Genomic DNA, 26,779 nt, shown 5'->3' on the forward strand with positions numbered 1-26,779 from the left:
GTGATGGGAAGGTGAATGGAGCAATCCAAGAAAACTTTTTACTCTACAACTTCCGTGTCATGTCTGTGTATGAGTCCAAATCCCAATCCTCATGTGACAGAACGTACTAACCAGTCGTGGACCCAGCCGACTCAGACACAATCCTTCCAGCCGAAGACGTTACCACCTTCTCCTAACCATCCCTCCACCTCCAATCAGGAAGTGATTGTCTCACCGAATGCTGCTTTGCCTTTTCACTGGGAACCTCTCGTGTCGCTCCTCCACGATGGGTCGACCAGGCCTTCGCAAGTCCAGTCGCCTCCAACCACCCTCAGCCTGCCGACCACCCCTACACCCTTCGTGTAACCTCTGTCTTTTCTTCCACGTCCCTCTCATCTTTGCTATCTACTTGTCCTAGTTTTGCATGTTCCCCTTCTAGTTTAACACCCGATGTTTTGTTTTTTGACTCTGATTTTGACTGTGAAGATGGCCACGATTTTGGTTAATCTCCTTTCCAATTCTGATTCAGATTTTGGCATTGATTTTGGTTTTCCTGGTCCCTTCCCCAGTCATTATTCAAGCCCTTGTCAGTTTTTGTCGTGTTTTTCTGATAATGATCCCTTAGTTTCTGATTCAGATTCTGACACCGATTTTGGTTTTCTCTGTCCCTTCCCCAGTAATTATTCTAGCCCTGGTCGATTGTTGTGACATTTTTCTGATGATAATCCCTTAGTGTCCACTCGAGAACACTTCCCATCAGACGTTTACTTGGACATTTACACGGAAAGCCCGCGGGGTGTAAATCCGCTTTTTCCAAGTCGTGTCAATCCGAACCGTACTCTTAGTGTCCGCCGCTGAACCCTTCCCTTCAGACACTTATTTGGGTACCCAGTTGGCCATTTACTCGGAACCCCCGCGGGGTGGCCAGCGTGGGCGCCCGAGTAGAGAGTCTGGTTCCTCCCGTAATTCAGCCTTTTCCAAGCCACGTCATTCCAAACCAATACCCAAGCCTCTTCACTCGCTGCCTTTTTCAGCACCTCGTTCACTGCATACTTCTTCACCAACTTCCGTTCATCCCATTTCTTCTTGTTTACCTTCCTTACGTGTTTCCCAACCTCTATGGTGGCAGGCTGATGAGGCAGGGTCCCGTGCCGGCGCCTCAGCAAATGCAGACCCCCGTACCAGTACCTCGGCAGTGCCAGGCCGCCTTCCCGGCGCCCCAGCAAATGGAGGCACTTGTCAAGGCTCCTCGGCACCACCAGGCTCCAACCCTGCTCCGGCGGCGCAAGGCCTTGGGCTGCTCTCTGACTCTATCCTAGCTGCGCAAGATCTGTGGCTTAACCTCAGATTCTGCTACTGCGGCGCAAGCTCTGCGGCTTCCATCCAATTCTGCTATAATGGTGCAAGGTCATCACCTGCCCTCACCGCCTGTGCGGCCCTCTGGATGGCCATCGGATAGGCCCGGTCAAGAACCTCTCATCAGGCCTTCGAGACGGCCACCAGATTGGCGCCGCCAAGAACCTCTCGTCTGGCCTTCGGGTTGCCCACCAGACTGGCACCGTCAAGAACCTCTCGTCCGGCCTCTGGGTTGCCCACCAGACGTGTCCCGCCAAGACCCTTTCATCTGGTCTCCTGGAACCTTTTGTCTGGCCTTCTCCGATCTGTTGTTGATTTTGTTTTTGAATTTTGTTTTTTTAACTTGGTTTCATGTTTTCCTTGTGAAGTTCTTATATGTGTCTGTCTCATACTGTTATAACTACTGTTATGACTAGTTGTTACGTGATGTATGAGTTGCTATGCAGTTGCTATGGTCCTTTTATTCTCTGTCCTTTATTATGTCATATACTATGCCTGATATTTTAACAGTTTATAAGCTTGAGTTACTCAGTGACACGTCAGCACGTCAAACCTTCTTCGAGCGAGGATCCACATTCTCTTCCAATTCAGCTCTCTGTAGTACTTTGTATTTTCTTTGATAAAGACTTTTTACTCTACAACTTCCGTGTCATGTCTGCATATGGGTTCAAATCCCGAACCTCACATGACATCCAGCCTGTTTTAGATGTATGCATACTGCAACACAAATGATTCGAATCATTTGATTTGCAATCCTTGCTGATGAGCTGATCATTTGAATCAAGTGTGTTTGAATAGGGATACACCTAAAACAGGCTGGATAGGGACTCTTGAGGACTTGGGCACCTCTGCTGTAAAATCTCAATATAAAACATAAACGTTTATGATATTAAGATGGTTAAATGTGAAAAAGTTCAAGGGTTATGAATACTTTTCCAAGGCTTTCTATCAAGTCATCAATCGCAGAAAATACGTATTTTGACTAAGTAAAGATGAGAAAGTCTGTTTTCAAATGTAAGGAGTAAATGTAAAAGTCACCAGGAAAATAGCCAAGTAAAATCTACTTCAGTGCATTAACAAAAGTATTTGTACATACTCCACAGTGTCCCCACCACTGCAAACTGGAAACCTAACATTGTCAAAAATGTATTATAGGTCTACTAGACAGAGTAGCCTGTTAAAGTGCAACGATTCTGTAGCCCAATTCGGTGATAAGCGATACATAAGTGATATGTATCAATACTTAATTTGTTTAGTACATGAACCGTGAACGATGAAACTGCATCACTTGGTCCTCCTCATCCCATCCTTATCCACACACACGCGCGCGCGCACCCCCACGCACACACACGGATGCACGCACACACACGCACAAACACTAGTAACCACGCCTCTCGACGCAGACTCAGTTATGTCCCCCTTCTCTTCCTCCATCACGTACAAACACACCCACGCACGCTGTACCACATTAAACACGACTGGGGGGAACGTCTTGATAAAGCATCCGAGACGGAGGATCGACGCATGGAGGCTCTCGGCAGGTGCGGCAGGCTGCAGCACACGTCGTCTCCTCCTTCGACTCCTCCGCCTCCCCATCTCCTCATCTAATCACTGCATGGGAAACCGGTAAGCCTGACTTCACTCGCCAAGTCTTATTTTTGCGAACTTAGCCAAAAGTCAAGCCCCCGTTAATTTGTCCCGCCTCGAACCCGATGATTGTCTTTTTTTCTTTCTGCGCAAATGATGTCATTCGGACCACATCGGACGTGTCGGGCCCATGGTGCCGCAGCACCAAAATGAACACCACTAAAAACAGACGACATGACACCGATCCAGCGTTTGCAAGCATTAAGGAATGGCTAACATCGTTCCAAATACAGCATTACGGGTTGCAAAGTTGTGCATTTGCCAGGCCAAAATATCCACAAAATTAGAGAATTGTGATAAAGTGCTCGTAAAAACACATACTACAACGTCAGAGCCAACCCTATTTTAAAACACGATTGTGTTGCAAGTATCAATTTGCTGATTCAGTGTCCATTTTGTCAGAGATTTTGGTCCTTGTGTGGTGAATGGTGCTGTGTGCTGTAACTATGGAGACAAGATGTGGCATGCGATTTTAAAACTTGAGGGGTGAGAAAGAAGAAAGAATGAAAGAAAGGGGGTTGCACACTATTGAGGAGCCGAATTTGACCGTGAATAAAAAAGAATAACTTTGCATTTTGTAAGTTTAGGCAGAAGCCCTCTACTTTGGAGAAAAACCTAAATAAGTGCAAATATTGAGACAGTCTGCATGGGCTTGTGGAAGTTTGCCAGGGGTGGTGCTTTTTTTTCTCCTGCTAAATATTTTCTTTTTATTTTGTAATTTATGATGGTATTAGTCCATGACTGTATGTCAGGATTGCGGAGTCATCACAGTGCATTCAGTGTAGTTGTACAAGGGACTAAGCTTGTTTGAACTGAATATTCAGTCTGCCCATTCTTATTTCAACTTAGATTAGTGCAGGACAAATAGCAGAGGTGGGCATTCTATCAGAATAACAGACCGGTTCATCAGTCCGTCACCAACGGATGCCCGTTTTGCTGACAATTGACGAATGGCGGGACCCTTTTAAAAATGACAGCCTATGCACTGACAGAAGTGGAGTTCCGTCCGTCAGTGTCACTAACAGTGTCTGTCAGTCAAGGACCGAGAGGTCAGACGCCTGTTTTGCTGCTGATTTTTGGGAGGGTGGGAGGACCGACTGACGGACCGACTGATGGACTGACTGATGGACTTCTGACGGACTTAACTGACGGACTTAGCTGACGGGCTTAACTGACGGACTTAACTGACGGACTGACTGACAGACTGACGATGTGACGATTGCAATTCGATTCAGCTTGAAAAATGACGGACATGGGTACCCAGGTGGATGACGAATGACAGACCAGCAAAATGGAGTAAAATGCCTACCCCTGACAAATAGTTTAAACTACGATGACTACATAATGTAATTATTGTGAAAAAACTGCTGAGATTTTCTCCTGTTTTGTAAAATTAGGTATTTTAATATAAATGCATATACCGTATGAAGATTTTCTCATGTGCTTTTGAAAAATAAGCCTACAAAAAGAAAAGTGCAGCGTTGAAAGGCTTGGCTGCTGATATTATTTGAATGCGAGCAGGCGTGATATTTAAGTGTGTTGGCGAGACAAGGCAGGGACATGACTGGTCAGTTCTCGCTCAACACAATGAACAGATGGCAGCTCAGGGTTAGCTCATGGGTGAGGGCCAACAAGAGAACCTATGTATGCATTACAACATGAAAAATAAAAGTGTTTTTGTTTTAAAATACCTAAGGAATTGGTCTAGATAAAACATTCACTGTCCTTCAAACTGGAGATTGAATGTATTTTTTCTTGCATTGATGATATGTATTATTCATTCAAACAACTTAATTTTTTCATATTGACATTGACATTGACATGGAGATTTTATTATTGTCTCATGCATACAGTAGTACGCCCAGCCCGCATGGGCTTTTAAAACACCAAACAATCAGGATGACCCGGCTCCAGGACTGAAAACAACAAAAACAATAACAACAGAAATTTGTGTCAAAAACAGTCTATTTTGTTTTCTTTCAAGCTTTAGATATAAAATTTGCAATTGTAAAAACATCAAAATCAAAAAGTCATTTAATCTTTTCTTCATCTGACACAGAGCATATCATGGTTACGTCGTTCAAGATTATTGACCATGCACTCTCTTGGACCATCATAAGGTGTACAATAGAAAAGAAAATGAAATTCACTTCTCACATTGTTCAAACCACACATTTCACATAATCTGTTATCTTCAGGTATATTAGTAAATCAGACAGTTTCATTGGCCAGAGGGGGTACACCAGACCTCAACTGAGCAACCAAAGATCTTTGACTTCTAGACAAACGAGATAAAACATATTAGCAGTGCTACTAGTGTTTTTTCCAGAGCTGGGCATTTTACTAAAATTTACGTATGGTGTTTATCGCCTTCCGCTTGCAGCCGGGGTACCATTGTTCGCTCCGCCTTTTTGTCCAGCCGGACCAAATAGTAATCGCCTACAGGCCGGTCCGCCTATGATTTTGTCTAGCTAATTCGACAGACTGACAGACTTCCACTAGTAGCCTGCTAACTAACAAACATGAACTTCCAGTTTTTTTTTCCAGAAATAACTCAGCCAAGTCTGAGGTTGGTGCTGTAATCATAGGCTAGGTTCACACCGCAGGTCCTAATGGTCAATTCGGATTTAAAAAAAAAAAAAAAAAATCCAATTTTCTTTGCGTAAGCGTTCATATTACATTATAAATGCGACCTCGGTCTTGTCTGATGTATGAACACATACGCAAGTAAATGTGGTCCAGCGTGTCGGGACATTTATACAGTGAAGCGATTAGGTAGGAGGCAGAAATAAATACAATATTCGGGGAAAATCACGAGGCGACACTTTATATATCTCATTTCATGACGACATCACTAACGATTATATCACGTCATGGCCGTGCGTAAAAAATGAATCAATCTGAGCCGTGGCTGAATTACTACAATCGCCATAAATGTCCGCTTTATGGTTCATGTTTTAAGTGGGATGAAATTAAAGTAAAATGTAAAGTCAATAGTGTTACTCAAAACAACTTTGCGGATTCGATCCCCTGCTGCCAGCACATTCCCTCTGCCTGCGCGGAGTGTATTTTGGCCTCCGGATGACGTCAATGTCGGACATATGCGACTTGGCCGTTCAGACCGCGAACGCATTGAAAAAGATCGGATATGTACCCAATCAAGGACCACATATGAAAGCGAAACAGGTCAGATTTGAAAAAATCGGAATTGAGCCGTTCGGACTGTCATAAAAAAATCAGATACAGGTCGCATATGGGCAAAAAAATCAGATCTGGATCGCATTTGCCTGCGGTGTAAACCTAGCCATAGAGATGTACTACTAGACGGGGGTGGGCATGCAGAGGTAATTAGCCCAGTAATATGTATTTAATAAGAGATCATAGTTTATAGTTACTCAATCTCTATCCCATGTATTATTATTATTGTAGCATTTGACTCAATATATATTTTCCTTCCTGTAGGTTGTCTTGAAATGTCACACTGAATGGAGGGCATTGAAGTTCCATTAAGATGACCCGGACACATCCCCCTGATATCCTGACATCAACCCTATATCAGGACATTCCTTTATATCCAACCACCGAACACGTCATTTCTGCTCACTCTTCTTTGCAATGTGACTTGAAGATGATTGATAAAGCAGAAATCATCAACAAGAGACATTGCCGCAGCTTTGATTTCCTTGAATCACTGGACGACCCACAGTCTGTGTCTTCCCCAATGGAGTATCCTTTAAAGCGTCCAGAACAGCAGACATTACACAAAGATTTAACATGGAATGGACTGGATCAACCTGGATATCTTCGTTTCTCATCTCCAGATTTATTTAACTCCAGGCAACTCCAACAACACACCAGTCAAGACAAAACCAGCCACCTCACATGGTCGGATTCTGTAAATAGAAAAAGATCTCGAAGTACTCCCAGAATCAAATCTACGCTCACCCCTGTGCCCATCTCTGTGTCTCCTCTGGAGGTCAACCAAGCCAAGGATTCCCCAGACACTTTGGGGTCCTTTGAAACACAAAGGGAAGCACATTCCTCCAACAGGGCTTTTTTGAACGAGGTCCACCCTATTAAACTACAACCCCATCCTCCCCTCTATGTCTCTGACTGTTTTGATGAGGTTAAATCAGAAAAAACAGCCACAACGCCTCATGTCAGGTGCCGTGTGGACATTAAACCAGATGCTGCTGTTCTCCAACACACATCTAGGCAGGTCCCCAATCTACGGCCTGAACGACTCGCTTGGCAAAGATACTCACAGGCTAGTAGCTGTCGAGGTTTGTATGTACCACGACAGATTTCCTCACCTACACCAACTCCGAGTGAATGCTACAATGGAGATTTCAGACAAGGATATCACTACACTACAAGCATGTCTCCTGTCTCTTACCAGCATCTAGACATGTACCGAATGCCATCACAAACAGCAATGTATCTCAATCAGGAACAAAGAGCTTACTCGAACCCAAACATCCCAACGAAATTTTTCTATACAGAGGACCCAGTTCGCTATCCAGTTCATCCCTATTCTAGGGCATACTTTCAGGATGATCGGTCCAGTTTAGCCAGCCGTGGAAGTACTATGGCGAGTCAGTATGAGCCAAGGAATCGATGGGTACATACACTTCCTCTCAGGTCATACTACACAGATAATTTTTCAAACCAAGAGCCAACACACTCTGTATATAGTACACCCTACCCTACGAGTGAGGCAGGGTCCTGCTTTTCTCAAACTCCCTCAAGCTCTTACTTTGGGGACGACCCCCGTTTCAATCCTTACCACCAAAGTTGCTCAAATTTATATTATAACAAGCCGTTTAACTCTCAGGAGGAGCGGTACGTTCCATCAAGGCAATACCACACAGAAGGTCGAAGACGCCCCCGCATGTCGCAGGCCTTTTCAGATGATTGGTATCGCTCAAGTATATCCGGTTATTCCAACCAGTCTTCTCAGCTCACTCCACCGAGAGTAAGTACGGACACTGGTATACCCCCGTGGTATTCTACCTACGGCACAGAGACAAGTAGACTTAGGATAGAGGCCAAAAACCACTCCAAGTCTTGGGACAATATTCTTTATCCTCGCCATGACAGAGAGCAATCAGTGCTTCGTGGGAGAAGCTATGAGAACCTATTTAACCAAGCAAGGCATGGGGTATCGCCCAATGTCTCGTCTCAACCTGTTATCCTTAACCTTTCAAGCTCACCAAAGCGTTATGCTGCTCTGTCTCTCTCTGAGACATCTTTAGAGCGAGGTCCAAGCAATCTGTGGAAGAATAGCAAGATTGGCCACTGGTTTGTGACTCCTGAGATCACCATAACTGACAATGACATATGTGCAGGTAACCGTGAGCAGCGTGGTGTGCATGCTGTCAACTGGAATACTCTAGACAGCGAAAATAAATTTGCCCCAAGAGTGACTGAGGTTAAGAAGTCATTCAACACAGCAGAAACGACTAAAGAAAGGAAACGTAGCAATGTCTCCCTTCAGCAGAGTCTGGAGCAACTTGATGAGTTGTTAGCTGACTTAGTGGTTGATTACAAACCACCAACCAGCAGGAAGCCTAGTGGGGACTTTTTGGATCAGCTTAAACAGCTGATTACTGAAGATGATGAAAAAGTCAGGGGATCTTCTGAGAGCGAAAATCCTGAATGTCTGAACACACAGTTCCCATCTTCAAAATCTAGTCCTGACACAATGAAAGACCCCGATAGTGGGTGTGATGCTTTACAAAGGAGCGCAGAAGAATGTTCTCCAGACCACAGTGTGGAGGAAGATGAAACCATGGTGTGTGCTAACAAGAAGTGCAAACGTTCTGAAAATATGTTCAATGCATGCTTGTACTTCAAATCATGCCATAGCTGTTACACCTTTTACTGCTCACGAAACTGTCGCAGGGATGATTGGGAGTCCCACAAAGAAACGTGTCTGTACGGCCGTGTGAGCAGCGTGTGTCGGCACACTATCAAGTTCTGCAGAGAAAATTCGGAGATTCATAAAGCCTTCTCTCGTATTGCTAAAGCAGGATACCTTTCCAGAGGGAGAGGTGTTCTCTTTCTGGGTTTTGCCAATCCAGAGACTGCTGAAAACTTTCTCCAAATTGGGCTTGAGGGTCTTGTCATGTCACCCACATACCTGTCTCTCAGAGAGCTGGATGGCTTTAAGGATAACTTAGGTGAATACTGTAAGGAACTGCAGCAGGCAGGTAATGAGTATGACCCCGATGAATGTTTTCTCTTGAATGTATCTGTAGCTGTTGGTGAACTAGTGCCTAACAGACCCTCACCAAGGGTCCAAACACCAACAGTTCGAAAATATGCAAAGGTTTCATTGGCTTCTTCAAGCCCAGAAAAAAGGCTAATGAAGAAGGATAGTGAAATGGAAACTCTCATCCTTACTCCGCCTCCGGGAACGCCAGCCATTGATCAGGAGGGGGAGGAGGGAAGGAAAGCCAGGGAGGTGTGCTTTGTCAACATTCAGCGTGAGCTCAGGATCAGAGGAGTCTTCCTTCGACACGAATACCCCAAAATCTATAATCAGCTATGTGAATTCGTGGAGAGCAACAAAAGGTTCACCCCAACAACCATTTACCCATTAGATAAGAGAACAGGGAAACAGTTTATGTGTATGATCATGGCTGCATCGGAGCCGAGAACATTAGACTGGGTGGACACCCCCCACCTCTTGGATGATATTATTTAGGACAGCACAAGGTAGGAGTGGTAATGATGTCAGTTACACAAAATGTAAATATTGTAAATACATTTAATTTGGAAAAGTGAAGATTGCCATGCAATAGCTTGCATATGGCCGATTTCCCTCCCCGTTTGTGACCTTCAGCGCACTGACATTGACCTATGATACACCCATGCACACAGAAACCCACATTCGTATCTTACTCTCCCGTTGATTTTCCTGCTCTCAGAGAACTTTATAGACTGCATGCAAATGGGGCAAAACAGAACAATCCATGTGTTTGAACGTGTATGAATTATTCAGTTTCTGCTGTACAATGTACAAAGCACACAACATTTATAGTATTCTATATGCACATCTTGCCTACATAATAGACACAGATAAATCCCACAAAATTGTTTCCCCGCCCCAAACAAATTTATCTGAAATTTCTATTATACCCTGTAATAGTAATATTACAACTGGTGACTAGTATTGAGAGTGTATTCATTTAGTAAACTGTATTTGTGTGACTATTTTTATATCAGTCTCTTAGTTATTGTTTGATAGAAAATGAAGTACAGTACAATCAAGACAGCATTTTACTTTTTCACCTATGTATTTTAGATGAAACGTGCTTGGGTGAACTGCTTTGTTTGAAAGTGGCCTTCATTTGAAAATATGTATTTTAAATAAAGCAAAGTATAATTTTTAAATCTTTCTTCTGGCTTAAGAGGTTGTCTTAACAAACAACCTTTTAAAATCATACATTTATTTTGCTTAAAGCATGTTGTTTTTTAATTCAGGTATGTTATAAATATTACTTATTATTGAATTTAAAACAATTACGCTATTACATTCATTATAAATAAGAATAAATTACCTTATTGACTTTAAGACCACTTGAATAATACAAACTAATAGTGCAGTATATTTTTAGACAATATGCAATACAAACGCAAAAATAAACAATATAGTAAAATTTTCAATATTGAGTTGGAATTTTTCTTTTGAACTGTTTTGTGAAGACATATTTTCTTTAAATGGTAAATGAGAAGAATGTTCCTAAAAAATCTGCAATGCTAAATCTAGATATAGCCTATGCCTGCTTCTGTTGTTATTGCTGACTAAACTAAGATTGCTCTTTTACTGGATTATATCTTTGTGCAAGACTTAAAATTTATATTTTGTGATGTTTATAGCCTATATATAGATATATAATAAATGGAATTGAACAAATGAATTTGCTTGCATTTATTTTACACACACACACATTTTATTTCTTTATTGAACTATGTTGATCCTTATTTGTTGGATTACTCAAACACTAAATTCAAGGACTGTTAATTATTTATATCAAAGTGAAAAACTGTATTAGGGTACACGAATTATTATTGTTATTATTATTATTGTTATTATTATTATCATTATCATTTCAAATGAACTCATATCAGTGTACAATGTTTGGCTCATTCACACAAATTTAAATCTATCATAGATCTTTGTTTAAAAACAACAACAACAACAACAACATTTTGCGCCAGCATGGCTCCAGGATTGTTTCTCTCCCGGTGCTAGAGGGGGCTTGACCAATGCATGGGGTTGAGAAAATAATTAATGAGTATACAGTATTTTAGAATATCAAATAAAATGCTGGAGGGGCTTAACTGGATCGAATTGCACATATTTTTGACGGGGCTATAGTACACCTTAGCCCCGGTGTAAGGCCATGGTTTTGTGTCATTTCAAATGTCTTGCCCAATTAAGGTAATGATCAAAAGCCTTCTTGCACTGTTGGTGTGCTAGCTGATGGCCGCGGTTTGGAGTCAGCCCTGGCTGCAGAGCGCAGTTCGAGGCGTGGCTGAACCTAAATGTTTGACTTCGCCTACATTAAATTCTCGACATCTCAGGGCCTTCTTTTTTCTTTTTTGGAGTTCCACTATTTCCTTGGCGGCTTTAATGATTTGCCGTCTTATGACATCACATCAACAGACTGACCTCAACCACACAGAGAGTTCGCCCTCTGCTGGGGACATTTTGTACTACACATTCTACTCATGTCGAAGTGGAGGTCGTCTTTTGACCACAACTTTTGAACCCAGTGGCCTAGAGTCTCGGAACCAATATCAACTCCGCCGTTTTGAGGGACCCTGAACACGCTTTACAATGTTTCGTGGCTCTACAACCCTCTGTTTACCCATAATGGACGTCAAATGGCCGTTTCAACCACTTCCGTCAAACAGTTCTTAGCTACGCCCTCACTGACTGAGGGTTGAGAGTTTGTAATTTTCGATGTTCAATAAAGTATTAAAAAAGTACGCACGACGTCATAAGACGACGCAGCATTAAAACCCCCAACTAAATAGTTTAACAAAAAATAAATTTAAAAGGCGCTTAGAATCTGCGTAGGCGGAGTCAAACGTTTAGGTTGAGCCACGCCTCGAACTGCGCTCTGCAGCGAGGGCTACTGGTACTGGTAGTCTTGCGTTGTTTTCCTTAATATACTACTACCATCTAGCGGAGCATTGCGTGTAATTACAGCATGATTGTCAGTATGCAGCAAAAAAAGGCTACGTCTTTAAATGTAGCGTAAAATGAGGCTAAATGTATACCGCCAATTATTTACAATGATCCCACTGATAAGGTCAATTCGGATGATTTTAATTAATAAATTGCTTAAATAATAACAACAATGCAATTCTGTAGCTGTTCATTGATAAAACTCCAGGTTAAATTTGGATTTTACATTATCGGCAATATGTAAATACTAAATAGTTTACTATGAAAATGTAATGAGTAACATTTGTTTTTCAGGGTACATTAAACCGCTATATTGAACTATTTGAGAGTGACACAATTACTTATAGAGAAAAAAATAAGAAAGTCGCACTGTAAAAGTCAACGTGATGTTTTCCTTTTTCACTTCTATGGACTCTGCCTTTAACATGGATTGCACATGCGCGTTCTGGGCTTCTCCTCGTGATGACAGCAAATGACAGTCCGGTTCGCTCCTGCAGCACCTAGTGCGAGACGGCCAACCGCGGACAAACAATTTCTCAAGCTTGATAAATCTCATAATCCACTGTGTTTGGTAGTACTGTGATACAACAACATATACCATTTAAGTTCGGTGAGTTGCTTGATTTACGTTGCATCTTTTGTTGAGCTTATATTGGTCACTGTTTAGCTTGCAACCAAAGCTAAGCTAACGTAGCCAACCGAGTTTAGCTCATCGTTAGCTCTCCGCACTTGACTAGCTGAGGTTAGCAGCCTAACTTGGTGAACGTTGGCAGGCTAATGTTTGTTGTTTTAGGGTCCTTATACCAAATCAGTGCGAACGCAGGACACTACAATAAATGTAGGTTCTATCGATGACCCCAAGGCTTGTGTGAGTAACCCAGTGTAAGTTTCGTGCTTTTCATGTTATGTTCAACTATGAAATCTCTGGTCGGCTTTAATGCTGTTGGACTAGTGAACCAACGTAGTAAATTTGTAACACACACAACTGATTTGAAACATTTTTTGTTAAACGTGCCAAAATCAGCTGCTCTAGTGAAGCACTAGGACGCATCTTGTAAGACTAAACTGAACTGTTTTATAGTGCTGTCTCGTCAAATGCATACATTTGTGTGTATTATGTGGCATTTACCACCTGCCTTAGATACACTAACCTTCACACTCCCATGAGAGCCATCATTGGAGCTGTATAATACCCACATCATAGATAATGTTCAATTTTGACTGACACAGGCGGAGATGCCGCAATTAAATTTGACAAGACAAGTATTTTTGCTGTAGTGTCGAACTATGTTGCACTTTAACATAATTCTCTCTGATTCAAGCTTTTACATACAGTACTGAAATTTTAAAAATGCAGGAATCCTTATCTAATGCTTGAAAAAGGTTATTGTAGTGTACGTATTTGTGAACGTCCCCCGGGGTACATCAGTCATGTTTTTTTTTGTTTTTGTTTTTTTTGTTCCTTAAGTTCCTGGTGCGTATTTTACATAAATGTTAAGATTTTGGGTGCATGAATTGTAGTTAAAATAAGGTTAGAAATGCACTTTTGTCCAGTTGACCAGAAAAGCGAGTTTTTGGTTATCAAGCGTTTTCAGTCACGCTAACGTATTATAGAATATACAGTAATAGCAGGCAGCTACATTTCTTTCCTCAAATGGTGTTTTAAAAACAACACATTTGCAAATGCATTACTACACTTGTGCAACAAGACTCAAACATTTAGTGCTCAGATCTCTGATTTGTTTGGTTTCCTCACAAGATTTGTGTTCTTGTCAACTGACAGTGTACTTTATCTGAGCGCATGAAGCCATTGTGACTTGGTTCAGGTGCAGTCCCTCTCCAATCACACCAGATTTTGGTACAGTTTAGTTAACTGGAGCTGTTTAGAGCAGCACCAAACGTGGTCATACTTGGATTGTGTGTAGGCAGGATTTCAAAACCGTGCATACATTTTACACTAGATAAATGTTTTGAAATTGTGTTGTCTCTACCAACCAACCAACCAACCAACCAACCATGAGTGGCATTTTGGGCACCAATCTTGATATTTCTGAAGGATTTGTTATTTGTACCATCCCTCCCCTAACAGTATAGTGCCAAATGCCCCCATGTTGCTCTGTTATTTCCGTGGCCTTTGACAATGGCGAATAGACACCCACTTTGGGAACGGAGGACGAGAAATATTTTAAAAAGGACGGACTAAGCAAGGGCGGAAGTGGGTTTTCGTATGGTTATTGTTCCAACTCGGTTGAGGGATGCTCATTATGTTTCTCAACTGATCTTACCAGTCACTCAGGTATTTTTCTTATTGATGCTTTAAAGCAGAACTCAAGTACAAACATTTTCTTTACAATCTTATGTTCTACGCCCCACCACACCGTATTCTGATTATTCTGTTTGTGGAATATGAATTAAGCAGGAAAATCCTCCTGTTTTTAGCTCAGGGGACTGCCATTTTGCCACTTGCTGCCTAAAAATGCCATCAGTGGCTACGTTTACCTGGACACATTTATTTGGAATAAATGCCCGATCGGGATGAAAATGCTTCATGTTCACACCCCATTCAGAATATTATATTCTGGCCCGATCAAACCTATTCCGATCAAGATTTTATTTAGAACGAGAGAGGTAGTTTATGTCTATTGTTAATCTGATCGGCGAGCGTAAAAACACGTATTCCGACATTTTGGAACAAACCATCTTAATCGCACATGTCTGTGATGTTCGTATACGCGTTTCTGTTATTCCCGGAAGCTAGTACAAGCAGAGCAAGTGTTAATAAAAATATATTTTATAATGTTTCATATTGATACTTACTCAGTGTGCTTACTCATGGGCCTGTTTGGATAAACATGCGTCACTAATTCGCTTGTCTCTAAACAAAGACAATTAGCTACCTGCTGCTACCTGCTGGTATGGAAGAGTACTACAATGTAGTAAAGGCATGGTTACGCTGCCAGGCACACAAATTAGATAATTTCCCACGGCGCACCTGACAATGTGCTGCGGCACAGAGTTTGAAAAACACTGGTCTAAATCACTGCCGTGACTTATATCAGAGCTCCCGCGATCGACTGTGCCGCCATTACTCCTCCAAAAATTCTGGATATCCTCAAACGACTCACGACACGTCACATGTATATTCTGATGCATTTCATTGGCTAACAGACCGAGAATTGAATTAAAAAAAGAAAATGATGAATACGCTCTCCCGGCTTTAAATGGAGAAACGCACTTTTGCGTTCCCGGCTTTAATGGGTTAAGGACTCAGCTTGCGAATGTCACATGTCCAAACCTAGAAAACAGGTGAGCCGTGACGGTCGGTACCTGAGTCCTCATAGGCACTGTGATGTCATTTTCATTCGACAGCAGGTGGCAAAATGGCTGACTCCTGAAATGGAAAAAAAATGGTGGATATTTCTGCCTAATTCATATTTTACAAATACAATATTAGTCAGAATGTTGTGTTTAGACTAGTGGGGCACATGGTACAGTATAACATATGAAATGTAAGTAAATAATAAACAGTAAAGTAAATAATAAACAGTTTGACATGACTTCCACTTTAATTTAGCCCCATTCATAAAGTGGGACCGAATTTTTTTTTTTCAGCTCCGAAAGTGGTGTGATTCAGTTTTCAGCCATTGTCATGTCATTGGGAAGAGCCAAGGATGCTACTTGTGTAGTTTGCTTATGGGCAGTGTAGGGAATTATCTGAAAGGGAAGTGGGAAGAGGATGTTGGATTATTGGCTTGACTACTTTGTGTGTGTGGGCGTGTGTGTGTGTGTGTGTGTGTGTGTGCGTGCTTGAGAAATACTGTTACTTAATGCTGCTGTATTGTTTGCATTTTTTTAATCTTAGAACATTTAACCAAAAATAATATTGGTAGTGGTTCTATTTCGTTAATGTACTTTGCTGTCTCAATCCGAATTATTGTATTGTCCTGAAGCATTGAGGTCTTAACTTGTTAACTTGTGTTGTTTCTCTTCTGCTTTATAGTTCCTCTGTGCTCTCTGTGAGTGGCCCACCAGGCAGTTCAATGCAGCTGGTACTGCTAGCATTGGAGCTTGCACAGGAGGCCTTTTGATAAATGCCTGTTCACTTCCCAGCAAGTCACTTAAGGCTATTTTGTTTTTCAGTTCCATCCAAATATGTGAGGAATGTGCTGCTTCATGATTTCTTAAGTTCATCATGAACAGCCTACTTGTCTAGTTACCTGGAAGTACATTAAAACATCTAGTAGGAAGTTGTATGTATGTGAAACACGACACACGCATACTGATTTTTAACATCCTAACTGATTTTGTGAACTAAAGCATGACGGGGGGGGGGCAATAGTAGTACACAAATAGAAGTGGCAACAATGTAAGCCTCAGTTGGCATACTTCAGTGGCTCTATCGAACTCTATGTTGACCTCACACGCAAGGATTTGCAACCGTCAATATCAAACATGATTGTCATTTACAAATTGTACGCCCAGACCGTATTATGAGCAGTCCGTGAGGGGGAAAAACACTCTCACCGCAGCTCACACCATGGCATAATCTTTCAGAGACATCAGTGAATCAAAGAAATTGAAATTAGCAAAATGCATATATTTGGCCCGGTTGTTCAGATGTTTGTCACCCTCTTAAGTGAATAGGAACAAAACTAATTTCCAATTTCCATAATATCTTCCTTAAAGGTGAGACATGGGAGGTTATTAAAGATTTGAGCAGATTCAGAGAGAGGGATTTTTTTCCCCATCCCAAAATGGTTAATCTTGGTAAATATGATCATTTTGACATTGTCTTTATTTTCTTTGTCTATAAGACTTTACCAAATTATGATTGTTTGGCCTTGGCCACTGGCTACATTGTTGGTTAGTAGTTCCATTCTTGTTTTTGAATAATGGCATGCCAACAAAATAATCTTAGACAGTTTAAGTATTTCCTTCCTAAACAACATTCACACAGAGCTCTCTTAACCAAATTTTAAGTGTTGACCAGCACCCGAGTTATAGTATAGATCAAAGTTTTGATGATACATGCAGTCTAAAAACTTTGCAAACAGCAGTCTGCTCCTTACATGTACGTTTGTGAGATCAGTATCCCTTGTTCTCCTTCCAAAGGAAGTACGTGAATGGCTAATCATTATGTGTTTAAATCTGCATAACCAATTCAATTTGTCAGGCATATCAGTTCAAATGCTGTGGTTGTCAATTAGCTTGCGAGCGTTGTCTCTTCCTTGCAGCCGTTCCATTTATGAGGTAGTTTCCAGCAGTCTTGTCTCATTCCAATCCCCAGAGCCTAAAGAGTGTTTACTATGTTACCAACTGTCCACAAAGAGAGACTGTTGTGCAGAGGATTCCCCAAGTAATTATTCAGTTTTCTTGCTTTTTCTGCTCATTTTGTTTACCTTGGCTTTCTATAGTTTGAAAAGGGAGAGTGATTAGCATATTCTACTGTGTTGTGATTTCAGATGCTTGTGAAAAAATGTGCTTACACTGCTACTTCCTTTTTGTGACACAAGCATTGTCGGTCGATCTTTAAAAGACATGACCAAAATATACAATTATAGTTCTGATTCAAGTGGAAACAGGTGTTAGTCAGGAAGCAGTGGTGGTAGTGGTTATCACATTTGCATCACAGACAATTGCCAGGTTCTGGGCTCAAATCTCTCGGTAATCTCTGTTACCGTGGGTTGTGTTAGCTTGGAGCTAGCGGCTGTCTCTGGTTACCATGTGTCTGATCTCCGTTTGCTTTGGCTGTCGGCGTAGTTTTTTGGGTCCTGTCTTTGCAAGTGATTAAACAGATATGTCGTGTTGCCATCTGGCGTCCGAACCGAGTCTGTGCAAACTTTGCAAATAACTGGTTTGCGCTTTCTCCTCCGAGGAAAAGCCAAACCAAACCGACACTGTGGATGTGGAGTTTCTTTTCGGGACCAACTCTGCTTCGTGAAGACTTTCCGCTATAGCTTCCCGCTATACAAACAAACAGAGAGGTGGATAGTGTCACGTACGGTGCACTGTGCATGCTGTGATTGGTTGGTCGGGTGTGCGTCAGCGGCTTTGAGCCACCATAGAGCTAAACTGTATAGAATGTGCCCTGTAGACGATCAAACGATCTTTCGGCTTTATGAGATCGTCAACACGTTAAATTCCTTAACGATGGTCATATCGCCCAGCCCTACTTTCAGTGTTTTTTTTTCTCCTCGTCAGTGAAATGGGCGTCCACTAGAGGGCAGACTATACCTGTGAGAACGATACTACAGGTTGGGAACACACATGAAAAAGAGCACTCCAGTGTGCAGGCTTAGCAGGCAGTCATGCTTTTTAAAAGAACCCAACACAACACATCAGCCGGTACTTGACCCCGTTAGGGATGATTAGTGGGACGGATGAAAACCTACCTGCGTCGTTGCTTAGTCCGTCCTCCTTAAAAGAGTTCTCATTCTCCGTCCGACCGTCCACAAAATGTCTCAGTCGGACGGAGGGACGGACCGTTCCGTCTCAGGGACGGAATGCCCACCTCTGGAAAATATTGATCGTCTGATTTTATGTGAATCAATGTGCTAATTTATTAAATATCAAACTACTGAGGCAACCTTTATTTTTGTTATTGGCAAAATCGATTACCTGATAAATGAGCGATTCAAATGAAGTCACTGTACAAGGTGGGCCATAAGTTTCCATACATAGGGTTTGTATACCTATGATACCTATGTTACTTCGGGTGTCTGAAACATACAAAATATAAGTGATACTTTTTCCGATGTGTGGAAACGTATGACCCACCATGTATATAAAGCAACCACATATGTCGTAGGATATCAGCCACTGTATATTTAAGTAGTGAATAATGAGTCTGCAGCTGTTCTTTCCTGACATTAGCAAACCTCTGACACTTCCTTTTACTGCCATCACCATTCATTAATTGAATCCGACATACTGTCTGTATTACTGACTCTTTCTGAGCACTTCTCATGTCCGTCTATGTAAAGGATAACCCAACTGTTTATTTATCATATTATGGTCTACTCAACATATTTTGTGATGCTGTTCCCTGAAACCGCCAACTAAAGTAAATATATTTGGCTGGATGTATCTTGCTAAACGCGGTGGTGTTGTCGATGATTTCTCTCCATTCTTTGCATATTATATCACGGCAGTCAAAGTAGCTGCTTTTACCAGTTGTTTTAAAGGTGAAGATGAAAATGGACGGATGGTCACCTAGATCAGTGTTTCATCCAGAAGTTACACTATTCTTTGTCATGTTGTGGTAACTAAGAATTAGCTACCACACCGGTTTGTTTGAATTGTTCTTGGAATTATTTTATTTATTTAGAAAGTTGCCTCTCTGTTCACTGTAGCTCTTTGCTTCAAAGTCTGTGAGAGCTGGTGAAGATGGTGAAGCCAGACATTCATACTCTGGCCCACCACCTGAAGCAGGAGCGGCTTTATGTGGCATCAGAGAAGCAGCTGATCCAGAGACTCAACAGCGATGTTCTGAAGACAGCCGAGAGGCTATACCGGGCCGCCTGGATTGCCAAGCAACAGCGGATCAACCTCGATCGTCTCATTCTCACCAGGTCAGATGACACTCTAGAATCTTCATTTGTTTGCAATATGACAAACTATTGATTGATGTTTGACTTGGTGCATTTTCTTGACATGAGATGAGATGGATGGACCTTAACATTAAGCTTTGGCTTTTTAAGTGTGGAAGCCTCACCAGCTGAATGCTGCCAACATGCCAAAATGCTGGAAGACACGCAGTTTGTTGATGGCTACAAGACTCTTGGCTTCCATGAGACCCTCTATGGTGAATTCCTGGCCCGGTTGAGGGAGAACCCCAGACTGGTGGCATCATGCCTCGTGGCAGGGGAAAGGCTGAACCAGGATCACACTCAGGGGGTCATCCACACTGTCTTCACCTCTCTTTATGGCAACTGTATCATGCAGGAAGATGAGAGCTACTTGTTACAGGTATGGCCTACATGCCCACTCGCTTAGTAACCAGTTTAGGCTTAGCACAAAGATCAAATAGAATTGTCCTCCTTCCCCCATTGGCTAATCCTAGGTGTTGCGGTACCTAGTAGAGTTTGAACTAAAGGAGAGTGACAACCCACGGCGGCTACTGCGACGAGGCACATGCGCCTTCAGCATCCTTTTCAAGCTGTTCTCTGAGGGCCTGTACTCAGCCAAACTCTTCCTAACTGCCACCCTCCACGAGCCCATCATGCAGTTGTTGGTGGAAGATGAGGACCATCTGGAAACCGACCCAGGCAAAGTGACTGAGCGCTTGACTCCAGTCCAGCAGGAGCGCTTTGGAGAGAAGGGCTCTGAGGCCTACAAGCAAAGAGTGCAGGCAGCTGTTGAGACCAATGAGGCAAAGTTAGTTGCTCTGGTCAACAAGTTTATTGGTTATTTGAAGCAGAACACCTACTGCTTTCCCCATAGCCTGCGATGGATTGTGTCGCAGATGTACAAGACGCTGTCATGTGTAGAAGGTCTAGAGGTGGGAGAGGTGCGTACCATGTGTACCGACCTACTGCTGACCTGCTTCATTTGTCCAGCAATTGTTAACCCGGAACAGTATGGGATCATCTCAGATGCCCCAATTAATGAAGTGGCTCGCTTCAATTTAATGCAGGTAAGTAGAATGGGAACTATTCTTTTTACTATTTCACAAGCTTGTTATGTACTCTATACTGTATATTGATTGCATAATATTCTTTTTTTTTTTTTTTTTTTTTTTTTTAAACTAAAGGTTGGCCAGCTTTTGCAGCAGCTGGCGATGGCAGATGACGATGCAGACCCTAGACGAAAAAGTTGTTTGTCCAAATTTGATAAAGTAAGAATTACATTTAATTGCATATTTATTCAAATGAAGCGTTATTTTTTCAAATCATTCTTAAATCGCAATTCAGCCCAGACATATTTTTTCCAAGAATATGTTCTATGCAGGCCCACTAGTTGAAACAGCAATATGATTAATATGAAATCATAATAATATGAAAATCCACGTTTTTAGCCATCTCACGGGGGGGCCATTTTGTCACTTCAGTCGACTGGAAATGACGTCACAGACGCTCAGGCCTCAGATAACGACCAATCACGGCTCACCTGTTTTCTGAAGCTGAGCTATGATTGGTCATTATCTGAGACATGAGGATGTGAGATGTAATTTTCAGTCGACAGAAGTTATAAAATGGCCGCCCCCGGAGATGGCTAAAATGTGTGGATTTTGTTGCTTAACTCATATTCCACAAACACAATGTTAATCAGAGTGCCATGTTTCAACTAATGGGCCTGCATAGAACATATTCTTAAAAAAAATATCTTTTGGTTGACTTCCGCTTTAAGGAAATATTTCTGTACATATTTTTTCAGAGTTGCGTTGCTGCTTTTCTGGATGTCGTGATTGGTGGAAGAGCAGTTGAAACACCACCTATGTCTTCAATGAACCTTCTCGAAGGCCTAAGCAGGACTGCAGTATATGTTACGCATCATCAGCTGATAGCATTGGTAAAATTTTTGCTGCTGCTATAAAATCTTAAACTATATCCTTCAAATTTCAGGGGGGCCTTGGTTTACATTGGAGTACAGTTCCTACATTGGCAACAAAACCCGAATTTGTACAGAATTTGCAATGTGTCGTAGTCTATTCATAACATAACCTGACCTAACCATATCAATAGTCAAGTCACATAATTGCAGTAACTATTTGTATGGAAAACGTGTAGGCCATAAATATAAAACAATCAAATGAACAAAAAAGTTTGGCAGTAACTGACTGTGTTTTCTTATTCCGTGTGGTCGCGTATTCTTACCCTGCTGTGCAAACTAGTTCATTGCACATTCTTGTAACCTCGAAGCGTCATTCCTCAGTACCCTGGTAAACCGGGGACCTGCTGTATTGGGTCCAATCTGTCATTCGATCAGTAAAAAAGCAGATGAGTAAAAACATGCATTTATAAACATTTTTGAATGTAAAGTTGTTCTAAAATAAATATTTTAATTTAAAGATACAATTTTACATTGTGTAAATGCAACCGCTAGACTCTTGAGCAGTGGAAATGAGTTCTGTGGAGTATCAAATCACATTTCATGCGTCTGTCTGATGCGCGTCTGGCCAATGCCATGTCATCTGCCGGACTGAATAGTGCCATGTTGGAAATTGTCGTGATTTAGTTTCCTTTTGGGTTGACTGAGGCTCAAGCTTCCCTTTAGTTCAGTTGAAGAGAAATATTCAACATTGTTGGAAATTCTTTGGACTTTATGGAAAAGCCTACTCCAGGACATGCACCCCCCCCCCACACACACACACTCTCTGAAAACAAGACTTTCTTTATTACTTGCCTAATCCTAATGCAGCCAAAGTCACACGTCGACATAAGATAACAACTAAATAACTATTATTCCAGAAGACTACAGTGTGTTGCATGAAATGTTTTAGAGACGTATCTCTATATAATCTTAATAATTCTCCAAATTGCCCTCATCAATCATTGTTATTCTGCATGTGTTCATCAATCTCTACTTATTGCTAATTTCTATGGCAACTGTGCAGAATTTCTAAATATTTATGTTTGTTGCTTGTTCAGAATGTGAAAACCTCAACAAAGAATGTAATTCTCTTCATGCATAGGTGGATTTTGTGCGTAGGGTAATGGCTGGAGACCACCTTAGGGAGGAGGAGCACATGGCTCTGGAAACCCTCTTGGCCAATGTGCCCCAATCGCAAACTGGGAAGAGCAGCAGTCTGGAACTTACCCCTTCCAACACCCCACAGCTCTCCCCTGCTAATAAGAAGAACAGACTCCCCATAGGTACTCACCTCCTCTGCCCGTCTTTTATAATGAATTTATTAGTATGCTGAATATGATGCAACCACTTGTAAATGGTTGATGTGCGGGTGTGTGGCCTGTTATACACTCGCATGTTTAAATGCGAACTAGAGGAACAATTAGAATGTTGTCTGTAATGAGGAGCAAAATAAACAAGCTGGGCAGTGATGGCTAGTTAGAGGCCTGTGTTTTTATACAAAGTTAATGAGCTCCTTCCCAGCTTGTTATAAAGATAATTAGCTTGGTCTGTATTGGGGCTCAATTACAAAAATGACAACCAATTAAATTACCAAATATAAATGAACTCAACTTTAATTGGAATGGGTTGGAAAGATGCCTCAACTAGCTTCATTAGTATTTTCAAGACAAATGATTATAACGCAACGCGTTCTTAATTAGAAGTGGACCACTTGCTTATGAAATATGATTGTAATACACAAAGTCTGAATACTCAAATTATTTCTGAATTGAAGTGTGAGATGTTTTCTATATTCTTTCTCCCGCTCCCTACCTTTGTCGTTTCCCCCCTCTTGTGCTGCCATTGAATGACCAGGACAACATTTAGCTGCTCTAACATCCTGGGACCCTACAACCACCTCCCTGTCTGCTCATATTCCATTAGTAACCCCTTTTGGTGGGTAACCTGTCGGGTGCATCGGAGCTAGAATTTATCCATCTTGTGTTTTTAGTAAGCTTTCTGTTAGACTGTGAAATTCTTACAGCATCCTGCATGCACCAATCACCAAATGAGTTCAACCCTGGTGCTGACACTTTGCACTGCTCTTGTGCTTGTGCTTTCACCCTGCTTGCTCAACGTTGCATAGCAATTTGCTCCATTAGTTAGGCCAAAATGTTACTTTCTCATTGATTTATGTATTTATTCATGCCCATAATGTGTATTGTACCCAAAACGAAAATAAAGTTGTACAATTTAGAGGTATTGATTCTGAAAAGTCACGCAGTCCAGTAGATCAAAGTCTGGTAGTCTGCCATTGAATCATGTGCTGGAGTGATGGAATACAGTGGGACTTTCAAGGCATACACAATACAAAAATGCTCATGTACCCCATAGAGCCAATCATTAGACTTCTTGAAGGGATCTGATAACACCTTTAAAAGGCTGTATTCAAGTGTGTTTCCAGCTGTAAAAGTCTAATGCCAAAGCAATATAGTGGAACGTTTGAGATCGAAGACAAACATTTTTTAAGTTTCTGCTCGACCTAAGATTTATGTGAATTTAGAACACATTTCTCCCGTTGAAAATAACGGAGATTGAATCCATTCCACTGTCCAACTGTTTCAATTATAAAACAGAGTGTAAAGTACGGGGCAGGCAATTGTTCCATTTCCAAAATGTTTAACTGTCATTAGTGTGTTCACAAAAACTAAATGTATCCCACTTTCTGGTGTGCACTTTGCTTATCATCTTTGATAATTAATGTTGAATTTTTGTAAGTTATGCTTTATTGTACTGTGAATCCAGTACGCTTTTCTCCTTTGCCATAAAAAATAAAAACCTAGACAAAAAAACCCTATTGTTTTTAGATCCTTAGTTAAAGTATCATAACATTTGCTGAAATATTGTGAGATATGATGAGGTCTCATGTGACATCATGCATGACAATAGTTCAACCTCTACGTTTGGGTGACCATAGATGCATATTTATCCTGGATATTTTAGTGGGTTTACAATATTCTTTCCCCCTGAATCTTCTGGTAAAAATGAACCTTCAGTGCAAATAGACACCACTGACACCAAGTACAGTACTGCTCTTTAATTTCCCTAAGTTTCATATGGCAGATGCTTGGACCAATCGGTCCGTCTTTGTTACCCTTTACTCCCATTAGTCACGTTATCTCAGAATTAAAATTAAATTATAGTTGTACTACTTTCCAAGGATATTTTGCCTGCCCGTGCTTATCCTTGACTTTAAATGGCCTATCATTCTCAGTTGTGCTCGTGTTCTAATTCAAAAACGTTAAAAAATATGATACTTGAAGACTTAAAACCTGCAGAGTGTAACATAGTGGATTTTATGCAGTGACATTATGCTTTGCTACGTGTGTGGAAGCAAATGGATGTGCATGTGCTATTATCACTATTGTGTAAGCGAACTCTCTTATCCCTTGAATAAGGTCCTTGCATGATATTTTAGCTCAGACCTTCATTGAGCAGATTTTTATATAGACTAACATCACCATGCTAAGCGCATCAAGACTATTGCCTCTTTACTACCGTGAAAACATTAAGTTAATCATGAATTGCTGCAGTACCACATTCAACAAGTCCAAACATAATATATCTTGAAGATGCACTTAATTCAGAAAAAAAATTAGATAATAAACCTAAATCTTTTAGATTATCATCTGATAGTAACCTTTACATTTTCTTTTGCAACCGCCCAACAGCAGCTGCTCGAAGCCGTAGCCGTACCAACATAGCCCAGGAGGGGGAAGCAGAGGCTAGCTCCCAAGAGTCGTTGCAGGAGCTGATGCCAGAGGAGGTGCTTGTAATATCGTTTGGAAATGGTCCTCAGACTGTCCCTGGAATGATGTCAGAGAATGAGGTAATGTGACTTGAAGTAGTGCATTTAACTGAAGTAAAGGTAATGATGTTATAAATAAAATGACACATTTGATCTTGTCATCCATTTTATGAGTTTAATGGTAATATTACAATATTTATTATTTGGAATCAATACTCTCCACTCTACTGGTTTGTCCACCATAGGTTTTGAACTTGCAGATGGCTGATGTTGCCCAAGGCGACGGCCATGCAGATGACACAAAGCTGCATGGTAAACCTGACAAAACGCTGCGCTTTTCACTCTGCAGTGACAACTTGGAAGGCATCTCTGAGGGTTAGTTTTCTGTCTTTAGTGGAATAAAGAAACTAGAAGGGCACACAGAGCTACAGAAAAAATATTTCACTAGGCCTGCACTGAATTATAAATAGACCATCTAACAAAAGTTTCACACTATGCTTCTTTATATCTAAATGTTGAAAGTGGACAAAACGTGCTAATGTGTCCACTTCACATGGCTCTGCCTCAAAATATGATGTTTCCGACATTATCAATTGCTTACGTCATGTTGATCAAAATGTAAGACAGTGGGTCTTTGTTGAATTGTTTCACACCGCACAATATTTTGGCGATAATTATTCGTATAAGTCTTTACATGCAAAATGACTGAACAAGTTGTCATGTCTCATACATATTCCTAGATATTTCCATTAGCTTTTTTTTCCCCAGACAGCTCTTGACTTTTTCTAACAAAGGGAAATGTGTGAAGCATTAGAGCAACCACCGATTAGCCGGTTTTCTGAAGTAGCTCATCAAGTGAAGATAATTGTTGCGTAGTTGTAGTTGTTTTTTTTTTTTTTTTTTTTGGTGGTATGTTGTGCTGACTTTTTCTTTGTGTCATAGTGAGATGGTTTATCAACAAATTACAGTGCAAACAGTAAAAGTAAAATGTAAAACTTGCCCGGTCGCTTACAATCAATCTTCCATATGCACTAAGGTGTAACCTACAATTTAAAATCATTATCATCAAAACTTTAGCCGCAGTTTACATCATAACATCCCTTCAGAGTACACGGTTAAATTGGCAACATGACTAAGCAATTTTATGGATAACTCTCATCCATACACAATGACACAAAGACCTGTCCCTCTGTGATGGCATTGGCATGTTCTTTTGAGAGCTGAACTAAGGATTTTAATACAAAAATTGCTTTTGCAGGGGAACCATTATGTTTTTC

The 26,779-nt window shown here is 41.2% G+C and overlaps 2 protein-coding genes across 8 annotated transcripts in view; both read left to right on the top strand.

The window, feature by feature from the left end:
• Positions 1–2,749: 2,749 nt before the first annotated feature.
• Positions 2,750–10,907, top strand: unm_hu7912 (un-named hu7912). The gene is made up of 2 exons (XM_086031828.1): positions 2,750–2,961; positions 6,445–10,907. Exon 2 carries the CDS (start codon positions 6,494–6,496, stop codon positions 9,689–9,691), a length of 3,198 nt encoding a protein of 1,065 aa, XP_085887954.1. The 5' UTR covers positions 2,750–2,961; positions 6,445–6,493; the 3' UTR covers positions 9,692–10,907.
• Positions 10,908–12,610: 1,703 nt separating this feature from the next.
• gapvd1 (GTPase activating protein and VPS9 domains 1) overlaps positions 12,611–26,779 on the top strand; it is a 29,657-nt gene continuing 15,488 nt past the window's right edge. Inside the window, exons 1-10 of one of the 7 annotated variants that reach the window (XM_086031162.1) lie at positions 12,611–12,794; positions 19,537–19,755; positions 19,885–20,152; positions 20,247–20,819; positions 20,937–21,020; positions 21,560–21,694; positions 22,818–22,998; positions 23,570–23,650; positions 25,426–25,583; positions 25,748–25,877. In XM_086031162.1, coding sequence (XP_085887288.1) covers positions 19,571–19,755; positions 19,885–20,152; positions 20,247–20,819; positions 20,937–21,020; positions 21,560–21,694; positions 22,818–22,998; positions 23,570–23,650; positions 25,426–25,583; positions 25,748–25,877 — 1,795 coding nt within the window. In that variant the 5' untranslated portion in view covers positions 12,611–12,794; positions 19,537–19,570. Of the gene's footprint in view, positions 12,795–12,923; positions 13,067–19,536; positions 19,756–19,884; positions 20,153–20,246; positions 20,820–20,936; positions 21,021–21,559; positions 21,695–22,817; positions 22,999–23,569; positions 23,651–25,425; positions 25,584–25,747; positions 25,878–26,779 lie in introns of those variants that run through there. The other 6 variants (XM_086031165.1, XM_086031164.1, XM_086031166.1 and 3 more) reach the window with 6 other exon arrangements.

Source organism: Filicampus tigris, chromosome 5 (genome assembly GCF_054856515.1).
Source record: "Filicampus tigris isolate MCC_2025a chromosome 5, RoL_Ftig_1.0, whole genome shotgun sequence".
Classification (NCBI taxonomy): Eukaryota; Metazoa; Chordata; class Actinopteri; order Syngnathiformes; family Syngnathidae; genus Filicampus; species Filicampus tigris.

Coding starts and splice junctions, on each gene's coding strand:
- unm_hu7912 (XM_086031828.1), top strand. CDS start 6,494: ATGACCCGGACACATCCCCCTGATATCCTGACATCAACCCTATATCAG.